The sequence below is a fragment of the Muscardinus avellanarius genome (assembly GCF_963383645.1).
Source record: "Muscardinus avellanarius genome assembly, chromosome: 1".
In the NCBI taxonomy this organism is placed as follows: Eukaryota; Metazoa; Chordata; class Mammalia; order Rodentia; family Gliridae; genus Muscardinus; species Muscardinus avellanarius.
This window is the reverse complement of record NC_137786.1, coordinates 183284327-183296016: the sequence shown is the minus strand read 5'-3', so window position 1 is coordinate 183296016 and position 11690 is coordinate 183284327. Positions and strand designations below refer to the sequence as shown.

At 49.5% G+C, this 11690-nt stretch overlaps 1 protein-coding gene across 1 annotated transcript; it reads left to right on the top strand.

Moving 5' to 3' along the window:
* Positions 1-2292: 2292 nt before the first annotated feature.
* On the top strand, positions 2293-10763 carry CYB5R2 (cytochrome b5 reductase 2; the record flags this gene model as incomplete). Its single annotated transcript, XM_080694268.1, has 9 exons — positions 2293-2313; positions 3093-3236; positions 3430-3502; positions 6364-6470; positions 6759-6888; positions 7501-7584; positions 8192-8277; positions 9639-9738; positions 10591-10763. The coding sequence occupies 9 exons, from the start codon at positions 2293-2295 to the stop codon at positions 10761-10763; spliced, it is 918 nt and encodes a 305-aa protein (XP_080550394.1).
* Between the last annotated feature and the right edge of the window lie 927 nt (positions 10764-11690).

Genomic DNA, 11690 nt, shown 5'->3' with positions numbered 1-11690 from the left:
AAAAATAGCTCGGAGGTAGAATGCCTCTGGGTTCCATCCCCAATATTGCAAAAAAAAAAAAAAAAAGGAAGAACAAATTACAGATTAGAAGAAGGCATCGAAGACATCATTTGTTGACTTATATAACAGGAAAAGGAGTGGTTTCTAAAATACATATAAGAAACTCCTAAAGATTAGTTCAGGACAAACAGCTCAAAAAAAAAAATATATATATATATATGCAAGAACCACAAAAGCAGGCATATTTTGGGAGTAAAAAGGAAACTCCATAGGCAATAAACATATGAAGGATGTTCAACCTCATTAGTAATTTTTAGATAGTGCAAAGTAGGCTCATGAAACATCACTGTGCACTTGTCAAAAATTAACTGACAATAATATACCAGTCAGCACCTGAGGGCATTATAGAAGGTGTCGACTACAAGTGCCTGCGATGTGCGTGTTTAGGGAGTGGTGTTGGTGTGGTAATATGCATTATTTTATTCCTCACATTTCTATGTTGAAATTCTAACCCGCAGCACCAGAGAATGTGACCTGATAGTGTCTTTACAGAGGTAATCAAGTTAGAATGTGGACATTAGGGTGGACCCCAATTTGAGATGACTCATGCCTTTATTACAAGGGAAAATTTGGACACTGGAGCACACAGAAAGAAGCTGATGTGAGAGGATACAGGGAGAAGTAGTCCGTGTGCAGATCCCCAGAGGCCCGCAGCAGATCCTTCACAGCCGTCAGATGGAAGCAACCCGGTCCACACCTTGCTTTTGGGTTTCTAGCCCCCAGCTGTGAGACAGTATGTTTTTGTGCTTAGCCACAAAATCTATACTACTTTATTATCCTGAGCACAGGGACAAAGGATAATGCATTTCTGGACATTGGCTCCAGACCTGACAGCTGACCCCCAGGAGGCTGGGCATGTGCCATTCCCAAACAGCATCAGCTTCGCGTGGCTGAGGTCAGGGTGCCCCCTGTATGCTCTCTTGAACAACTGCAATAGTTTATCTTTAGCACTCAGAAAAGGCTGGAGTTGACCGCACCTGAGGCCAATTTGCAGCCCCATCCCTGCAACTGACCAATGATAGGTGCTCTTTTTTTTTTTTTTTAAATTCAGGGAGCCAGCCTGATATCCTGTTGGAGCTATAGCCCCCTTCCTAAATGGGAGGCAGTTCCAGTACCACATCTAGCCTGCACGTATGCTCACCTGCCTGACTTGATTTTGTTTCCATCCTCGTGGAGTTAAAAGATCCCAGTGTTACCATGTGTGGTGGCACATGCTTGTAATCCCAGCGCTTGGAAGGCTGAAACAGGAGGATCATGCAGGTTCAAAGCCAGCCTCAGCTACTTAGTGAGGCGCTCAGCAACTTAGTGAGACCTTGCCCCCCCCAAAAAAAATTATATATATATATATATATATATATATATATATATATATATATATATGATAGGTCTGGGAGTATGGCCCGGAGGTATAAAGCCTCTGGGTTCCACCCCCAGTACCACCAAAATAAATAAATAAATAAATAAATAAATAAACCCAGTGTCTGGTTTCTGCCCTAGGCACTAAAACGGGTGGGGGTCTGCTTTTTAGCTCCTCTGTCTCACTGAGGCCCAGGAGGCAGGAACTTAACCTTTGCCACTGGCAAAGTGTGGCAGGGGGAGCCAAAGTTGTGAAATGCATCCTGAAGAACCTCCATAACCATCTGCGCCTCTTAACCTGCTGCCCATCCCACGAGGGCAGAGTTCTTAGTATTTCTCCAACTAGTGGGTGAGTGAATGAATGAATGCCTCGAGTAAATGTCTCATCTCAATGACACCAGAAACCCTGGCTCTGGACAGAACTCAGAGCACAAGCTCACGGATGTGTTGAATGCGCATACGTACTTACATGCCCTTTAGGCCTGAATTCCTATTTCCTTTATGGCATCCCCTTCCTCCTGTCCCCTCCAGACGCCCCTTCTGCAGCCTTACCACAATTTAAACAAGCTAGAGGCTTTAGTGCTCAGGCATGGCTGCCCAGTGTGCAGGGAGAGGGCTGGCACCAGGATGAAGAGAGCATCATGTAGTAAATAAGGAACCTGGGGACACAGAGACACCCGGGATCTCAGGACCAGGCCAGAAGCCCCGAGTTCCGCGCGGCCCTGGGGGCTGGGCCAGCGCGCCTGCCCGCGAGGAGGAGCCCGCGGCGGTCCTCGCGGAGGGAGTAGCCCTGTGGCCGCTGACCGCTGCTGAGCTGACCGCTGCCGCCCAGCCAGCCCCGATCGGGTCCGCCAGGCGGAGCTCTGCTTCGACGACATGTTGGGCATCTCATTCCGGGTGGGTTTGGCGGAACCACCTGGCAAGAAGAGGCCAGTTGGGAAGGTCCCGGTCCAGACTACTGGACCCCTGAGAGGGAACCTGGGCGGGACGGGGGCCGGCCTTGGCCCTGGGCAGCTGTCAGCGATTCCCAGGAGGCGGGCTGAGGGCGGGGACTTCTGGCGAGGGAGGCGGGGAAGAGCCCACGGACCTTTCCGGAATGGTCAGCAACAGGCTTGGGCTGGGAAATGAACAGGCTGGCTTTGCAGGGCTTGGGTGCAGGGAGACTGGGCAAGACTCTGGGAGGTGAGTGCCTAGGCTTTCCTCAACCGCCCTGAGGGTGTTGGTGAGTTCCCCGGGGATGGAGGCTACAGAGCACCCCTACTGCGAGCCATACCACCCCTATACCTCCTGGTAGGACTAGAAGCAGAGGGCGGAGATTGGAGGCCAGAGCCCTTCCCCTAGCCCAGCTCTAGCCCACAACCTCCCTGAGAGGATGCGCAGGCATCACCCTCAGGTCTGACCACCCTACAGTCTTCATTCCAGGTTGTGTGTTACAAGTAACCTTCACTGGAGGAGGGTTCCCCGGAATTAGCATCCTTGGCTGTGGCCAGGATGAGCCTGGAGGCCCCAGCCTGTCTGCTCTGCAGCTGGCCCCTTTCTCCCTCTGAGCACACAACCTGCCTTTGCTAGTACCTTTCCCTCTGCACCTTCTCTCTGGCATGGGGAAGATGTACCTGAAAGCTGCGTTACCCAGGGCGGGAGAGACCTGAGTGTTCTCTTCACACTGTGCCTACCAGGACCCATCCCTGCTGCTGGCCCTCACTGTCATCGGGGTCACCGTGCTCCTGTTGGCTCTGAAGAGCATGAACTTCAGGAGGAGAGCTCTTATCACCTTACAGGACCCTGATGCCAAGTACCCATTGCCCTTGATTGAGAAAGAGGTAGTGGGTCTGCCTGACCCTTCCCCATGGCTGGGTGAATAGAGAACAAGGCGGGTGGGGAATTGGCTGGAGAGTGGGGTGGACAGATAGTCCCCTTGTGGCCTATTGCAGCCTCTTCCCAGGTGTCTGGGCTGCCCAGCAAGGGTTCTAGAAAACTGACAGAGCCGGCCTCTGTTTTGTTTTGTTTTACTAGCCAATCAACCACAACACCCGGAGGTTCCGCTTTGGACTGCCCTCGCCGGACCATGTCTTAGGGCTTCCTATAGGTGAGCCGGGTTTGGTTGTCATCTCCACGGCTGGGCCTTTGGGGGCTAGGCACTCTGCTTGAATTAGAAACCCAGGTTTCCAGCTTCCCAAAGAGTGGAGATTGCTGTGATCCTCTTTCTGAAGCACATGGGCTCAGGGAGATAGGGAGATGGAATTGGGGACCTTCTTCATTGTTCCATTTGGGCCAACACAAAAGTGGTATTGAATAAGCATTGAAAAGAAGGGACCCTAGTGTTAGAAGAGCTGAGATCTCACCAAAGCCTCCTTGCTGGGAAACCCTAAGTCCCTCAACCTCTCTGCTCCTCATTCTATAAAACGGGATTTTTCAGGCCTGCCTGCCTACCTCAGTTGGGTTTTTGTGAGGGTAAAGTGATTGAGGGATGTGAAAATTCAGAAATTGAAAAACACTGTGCCCGAGGGAGGGAAGAAAGGAACTAATGTTCCTCCCACAGTCAGGAGAAAAGCCTGAAATGTGTGGGGAAGCAGGTGCCCCATGTAGATCCTCTGCAGGAGCCTCAGACCCACACATGGAGGGACCCACTGTGGATACCAGCCTTGTAGTCCTGGAGTCTCGATTCTGTAACACCTCTAGACAGTGGAGTCAGTCTTCGTGAGGTGGGTGGATCCCAGAGCAGCTTTGCCTGAACTGTGCATACAGCTTGCCTTCCAGTGGATATCCTAATCCTACTTGTCTGATAAGCACAGGACAGACCTTGACCTTAACTCTGTCAAGGATGAAAGTACACACTAGGCAGCCAGCTGGGCCCTGCACCTCCTTGCTGCTCCCTCATTCCTTAATGACAGCACAACGTCCAGCTACCTTCTGGTCTGCCTGACTGGTCACTGGTCCTGTCGGTAGGAAGATTGAAAGAATGAAAACCCCCAAGAAAGAGAATGTCCTAGAAACTGCCTTGACCCACTCTGTCCTGGGCCCTGGTGGGGTCAGTGCAAAGTTAGCAGGACAAGGTAATGTAGTGGCTTCTGGGGGAGCTTGCTGTGAGGACTCAGGGTTCTGATGCATCTCAGCTCAGCTAAAGCAAAGCTTATTAAAAATGGAACCTCAGGCTTGGAAGCTTGGCATGGTGGCATGCGCCTGTAATTCCAGAACTTGGGAGGCTGAAAAGGAAGATGGCAAGTATGAGGCCAGCTTTGACCACTTAGCAAGACCCTAAGCAATTTAGCAAGACCTTGTTTCAAAATAAAAGATAAAAAGAGTCAGGGGTGTAGCTTGGAGGTAGAATGCTCCTGGGGTTTATCTCCAGCAGATGAGAAAGAGAGAGAGAAAGGGAGAGAGAGAGGGGGGGGGACCCCAGGGGGCTGGTATGAGAGAGGAGAGCCCCATTATTTTATCTGACGTCACTGCCAGGCCAGGTTTGAGTTAGCTGAATTGGAAAGAGCCTTTCCATGTTCGAGTTTCCGGTGAGCGTCCGGAAGGAAGCTGCTTCAGGCACTTGTTCTCGAGTGCCCCTGGTGCCCAGCCACGCTGTGGGTAGCCGCTGAGCCAGTTTTCTTGTATCTCAGGCTTTGAGGCCCCTAAAAGACCTCTGTGCCCGCGAAGCAAGGTCAAGGACCATGGCTACCCCACTCTACCACATTTCCTCCTTCCCTGCTTCCTTTACTCCTCTCTCTCTGTGTGTCTTTTCTTAAATTTCTGTTTCTATCTGCATATTCATAGAGGGTTGACTAATTTCCTGGGAAAACAGTTTCTACTCACTTATAAATGTGTAGAACCTTCTGTTGCTTCTAGCTCTTAGCATCTCTTGATGGCAGCTCCTGCCCTGGTTGCTAATTTCCTTGGTCGCTGAAGTCTTTAGTTTGGATCCAATAGAAGTCTAAGCAGCCCAGTTCATCACTGAATACTGGGCTTAGTCACAGTCTATAGGTTTCTGGTCATACCAGGTCTATTAAATTCTATGCTGGTCTGGGCATGGTGGTGCATGCTTATTATCCCAGTACTTGGGAGGCTGAGACAGAGGATTGCAGGTTCATGGCCAGCCCCAGCAACTTAGTGAGGGGCTTCGCAACTTAGTAAGACCCTGTTTCTAAAAAAAAAAAAAAGTAGGTCTAAGGGTGTAACCTGGAGGTAGAAGGCCCTGGTTTCCATCTCCAGCACCACACACACACACACACACACACACACACACACACACACAATCTATGCTGGAAGGTCAGAATATGATGGTTTAAAATTTCACTGCTGGCCCTCTGCAGTCATGGGTAAGGAAGACACAACTCTGTTGCTTTATGTCGTCCCTGGTGTCTAGATCTTGGGCCCCAGTAGCATCTATGAGCCTAGGCCTGTTCTGTGCTAAGCACTAGGGTACAGAGGAGGTAGCTGTGACTCATTCACAGACCTCAGTGGTACATCCAGATTCAGAGGAAATAGTTTGTGATGGTAACACATTTTTTTTTCAAGAGAAATGCTCTCATGTTATTTTTAATGGTTATCCTCCATATTTAGCTCTTTTCCTCTGCAAATTGTTTGCATTATGAAACAACTGGGCAAGTATAATATCCATTGCCATCTTTTCTTTCAATATTTTTTGTGGTACTAGGTGTCAAGCCCAGGGCCTTGCACACACTGGGTAAGTGACCTATCACTGAGCCACATCCTCCACTCCATCATCATTATTTTATAGATGAAGAGACCAAAGTCCCGGGAGATGAATAGGGCTGCCCAGGTAAAAATGGCAGGCCTCAGATCCAGGCATCCCAGGTGCAGGTTCCTTTCCCACCTGTCCTCTTGTTACATCCAACTGCAATATTTGCCCATTTCATCAAAGCCCAGAGATGTTTATGGGATTCCTGGATCTTTTTTGGGCTCCTCATCTCAGACTGGACATTTATGCCTCCTCTGTAGGTAACTATGTCCATCTTTTGGCCAGAATTAATAATGAATTGGTGGTTCGGGCTTATACACCTGTCTCCAGGGAAGATGACCAAGGATTTGTGGACTTAATTATAAAGGTAAATTCTGCCCATTGTATTCAGCATGTCGCAAGCTTATTTATGGTGGTGGGTCCCAGGGCAGTGCTTTTTCTCTGAGGGGACTTGTGTCCTGGGCAGGGCTTTCTAGCAGTGTCATTTAGCAGTGGAGCGATAGTTAACCTTGTGTGTCTTCAGGTACTGCTTATAGCAACCCTGAGAGCAGAGCAATTTCCCTGCATTACTTTCAGGAGCAAATGCATTTTCTAGCTGTATGTAGCTGTGGTCATAGATCTGGGGATATGAAAAACATGTTGCCCTGTTTTTCAGATCTACTTCAAAAACATAAACCCCCGTTATCCTGAAGGGGGGAAGATGACTCAGTACTTGGAGAACATGAAAATTGGGGACACTGTCCTTTTTCGAGGGCCAACTGGGCGCCTGTTCTACCGAGGGCCAGGTACTAGGGGGTCCACACTGGGTCTCCAGCTAGGAGAAAAAAGATCCCTGTAGGTTTTATTGTTCTAGAATATTCCTCAGGCCTGACTCACATGGGTTCATCATTCACGTCTTTATACATTCAGTCACACAAACTCATTAAGGCCACAGCGGTCATTCATTCATACTCCCACTTCACAAGAGCCTAAGCTTCACTTGATGTGTCCTAGTCATAAAAGGTATTTGCTAATCTTGAGAAATGGATGATGGATGGAGCCCACGCTGATTCATTCACTAATACATTCTGTGTTTGCTCCCTGATTCCCTGCTGTGTGCCAGAGTGCTTTGTGAGCCCCCCCCCCCCCCCCATCCCCGTGAACTTCACTTTTCTTCCAGCCTCAGGAGGGAAAGCTCAGTGAGTCCCTCAGGAGGCCCAGACTCCACTCCCATGTCATGCACTGGTGTTTCAGGGTTGTTTAAGGAAGCTACCATGGTCTGCTATTCTGGCTTACAGTGGTGCAGCCCATGCTTAGGGAGAGTCTTGCATGTGAGAGTCCTAAAAAAAAAGTCAGTCATCTTGTACAGGCTCCCAGACAAGAGCTGCAGTCGTTAGAAGCATCCTCTGTGTTCCTAGGGAACATTGCAATCAGACTATACAAGACAAGCATGCCTGAAAAGAAGCTGGTCCATCACTTGGGAATGATTGCTGGAGGCACAGGTAAGAAGGGGCTGGAGCTTCATCCAGAGGTGAGCCTTAGCACCACTCTGCCTTTGGAATTATTTGATCCTAGAAGGGACGCCATGAGAGCTTCCCCCTCTAGCTGTAGTGGTGGGAATGTGAAGCTGACCCTGTGTGCTCTGTTTCCCATAACCAATGTGGTGGCTTCCCGGGACGATGGGGACTCTTTCATGTCAAGCTGTGGGGCCCATGGTCTCCCAAGAACTCCTGGATCTAGTTCAAGCCCAACTCTCTTCATCCCTGACAGGAGAGAATCAATCCTTGAGGAGTTCTACAGCATGCCAGGCACCATCATAGGCACTTTAGAAAGTATCACATTTACTCACCATTGATTCTGTTTCTCAAATAAAGATGCCGAAGAGCTCAGAATGCTCCTCGCATCTTGCTATGTGAAAATGAAAACAAGCTTTTTCATGTACTGTTGCAGTAGAAAGGAACACCAAAATGAAAAGCTGTTCCCCACGTTGAGGTTGGGGACAGAAGTGAGAAGGTATAATCTGGGCCCAGGGAAATTTAGCCACTCTAGGCCAGGGACCATCGCCTCAGAGAAGGGAGAAGGCTGGCCTGCCCACTGCCTGTGTTCCAGGAATCACGCCCATGCTGCAGCTCATTCGCCACATCACCAAGAACCCCAGTGACAAGACCAGGATGTCCCTCATCTTTGCCAACCAGGTGGGTTTTGCTGAGTCAGCCCTGAGCTTGCAGCGGGAGGGCGGAATGTTTGCTGAGCTGGGGCTCTGCATTCATTCCCAGGGCCACTCACTGAGCACGAGCTCCAGTGCCTGCAGCGTGGGAGGGCTGAGAGCGCTCTACCACGTCCACTGGCAGCTGGGGAACCAAGTCCAGACCCGTTTTTGGGGGGGGCTTGTTTATGTTTAATTCTTATGTATCCCCAGCCAACCCCGAGCACTCAGTTTTCCTTCTTTCCTTGGTATACATTTCTCTGTTTTTCTGAGTATGAAATCATGGATGCTCTCAGTGGAAATTTTGAGAAACAGAGAATATAAATATTCTTGTCTTCTGTACATGTTATATATTTACAGACACAAGTGCACACATACATAGTTTTCACTTAGTGTTACCACACAGGCATTTTCTTCTCTTTAAAACACTTTATAAATGTTTTCATCATAGTCTATGTCAAGTTGAACTCTTAATTTACTGAATTTCCTACATTCATTTTTTTCAGTTTTCAATTATAAACGATACAGTAATGAATAGCTGTGCCTAGGCCTGATTACTTATATATTATTCTAAATAGAACCCCAGAAGTGAGATTACTAGGACAAAAGTAATGAAGCACTTTACTACTCAGACTTTTATGTACTCTGAGCCCGTGACAAGTGTCTTTGGGTCCCTTTTCCCAAATGAATCTCCAGAGTGTCTTTCCCTCCTTTATATTTTAGCACTATTCTCTCATATTACTTTTTAAAAATTGTGTGTGTGTGTGTGTGTGTGTGTTTGTGTGTCCAGGGATTGAACCCAAGGCATTCTACCTCCAAGCTATGCCCCTAGCCCTTTTTATTTATTTATTTTTTGTTTGGAAACAAGGCCTCAGTAGGTTGCTGACAGCCTAGCTGCAATGTGAGACTGGTCTCAAACCTGTGATCCTCTTGACTCAGCCTCCCAAGTGCTGGGATGACAGGCATGTGTTGCCATGCCCGACTCTCAAATGACTTCTTCCTCTACTTCCTTGCAGAAGACCCTAGGCCTGTGCTGAGCTTGTTCCAGTCGGGAATGCCATGCTTGGGGCTAATGTGGGTACAGAAGGTGGGGCGAGGACTTCTGAGAGAAGCCACCAGTCTGTAAAGCCACAGTCCTTCCAGCGGGAAGGCAGTCTCTGCACTCTGCGGGGACCTCCACTCTCGCAGCACCTCTCTTCATGAGAGGGAGGGTTTGGTCTGCAGAAGCAGCAGAAGCCTAGTTTTCCCTGGGAGTCTGCAGCGAGCGTTCAAGCTAGGGTATTGGCAGCTTGGGCAGCAGACACACCGGCTGTCCCTGGAGGGGCTTTTCTAATGTTATGTCTTTTCTAGACAGAAGAAGATATCTTGATGAGAAAGGAGCTCGAAGAAATTGCCAGGACTCACCTAGACCAGTTCAGCTTGTGGTACACCCTGGACAGGCCTCCCATTGGTATGATGCCTGCTGCCCTCATCACTCCAGTCCCCTGCCCACCTCAAGGCCCAGCCTCTGTTTGTCTGTTTTGTCTTCATTTTTTTTTTTTTTTTAAGGATTGGGCTTGAGGGTGAAGACCTGAGGCTCTGGGTTCATATGGAACATGCAATAATTTGAGGGAGAGGGGAGGTGTCTTATCCTCAGGAGCAGTCCACCGGCTGCACTGAGCACTGAGAGGAACACGGGGCTGCCCTGAGTGCCCACCTGCTCCACACGGCTGTCACACACACTGCGTCTGATATGGTCATATCCCCTTCACCATTCACATCACTGCCTGTGGCCACTGCACCCCTCACCACCCGCCTCACCTGGACAGCAGTCCTTAAATGCCACACCCCAGCCAGCACCCCAACAACCACCTGCATCCTGAGCCCAATGTGGTCCATCTTCCCTGACCACTGAGTTTACCTGTCCCGTCATACAGCTCACTGACCAGCAGAGGGCGCTTCCCGACCCCATGAACCCACACACCAGCACTACAGCTGGCCGCCTTGATTCATACACAACCTTGGTACACCTCACCATATGTGAGAGGAGGTCTCCATCTTTCTCAGTGCTCATCAGGCAAACCCCAGCAGGGCCTCTGAGTCCCAGCCATGGTTGGAATCAATCTGAGTTAAATCTACAGAGAGCTGAGACCCCCATATTCTCTTCTTGGGCTTTCTTCAAGACTCTGCAATTTGGAGACTTCTAAGTCTTTGCATAGCAGTTTGCCCTCCTTCTTGGCTTGAGGAAGTGGTGGAGGGGGAGGCTGGTATCAGGAACTTAGCCCAGCACCTCACAGCTCTTTCCTGCTCTGTGTTGTTTCAGGCTGGAAGTACAGCTCGGGCTTCATTACTGCAGACATGATCAAGGAACACCTCCCACCCCCCGGGAAGGCCACACTCATCTTGGTGTGTGGCCCACCACCTCTGATCCAGACAGCCGCTCACCCCCACCTGGAGCAGCTGGGTTACACCAAGGACATGATTTTCACCTACTAACACCTTTCGTGATTGAGCAGATTTTCCAGGTCCCCTTCCTCCTTCTCAGAGTGAGTTCAGTTTCTCCGTGTTACACTGACATGTTTGTAAAAGTGCCCCTTCATGCACCTCCAGCCCGCACACTGGCACTCCTCTTTTAGCTACAGGCCTAAGAAGGAGAGCTCAACGGGCTTGAGACAAAGTGGGGTGGCCTCCAAGGCTTCCCAGCCCAGAGGCTGAAAAGAGCTCTATTGTAGTATCATTCTCTTTCTCTGTAGTTTAGCAAAAATAAACTTCAGTACTCAGCAGCTACCCCATGAAGTGTGGCTCTGTGGGGACCTCCCTGGTGCTCAGGAGACCTTGTCTGCTCTGCTTGAGGGTTGGCCTCTGCATAAGAACCGTGGGCAATCAGAACTGGCAATGGTGCTGGAGAATTCCAGCACAATCCAAGTGGGATTGCGCCTACTCTCACTGAATTCTCCAGAATCCCTCTCCAGAGTGTTCTGCTTTTAAGGTCAGACCTGCAAGAGGGCCCAGACACCCTTTTTGTTCAAGGAGAGCTTAGGTACCTTCCTTATTTTGTATGAAACTCCTAGAAATGGGAATGTGATCAAAAGTACACACATCAGGAAAGTTCACAGGTTGGGATCCGGGAACCCCTTCCTGATGCCCCACATTGAGCAGAGCTGATGGAGGAGGGCTGGTGTGTGTTTTTAAGCATCCTCTTAATGCCAGGCTCCATCCTTGCACTGGGCCAGGGTAGGGATGGCTATGTACATACAGAAGCTTCTCAACTTACACACAGGTTCCAGAAGTTCTGCCTTAAATCTTTTTCATCACTATACCCATGCAATACCAAGGACTACTATTGCCATCTGCTGACCAGGGTGGGGATGACACATTATGGCGGTTACATGAGTGAGTAGGACCTCTTAGGCATGACTTCAA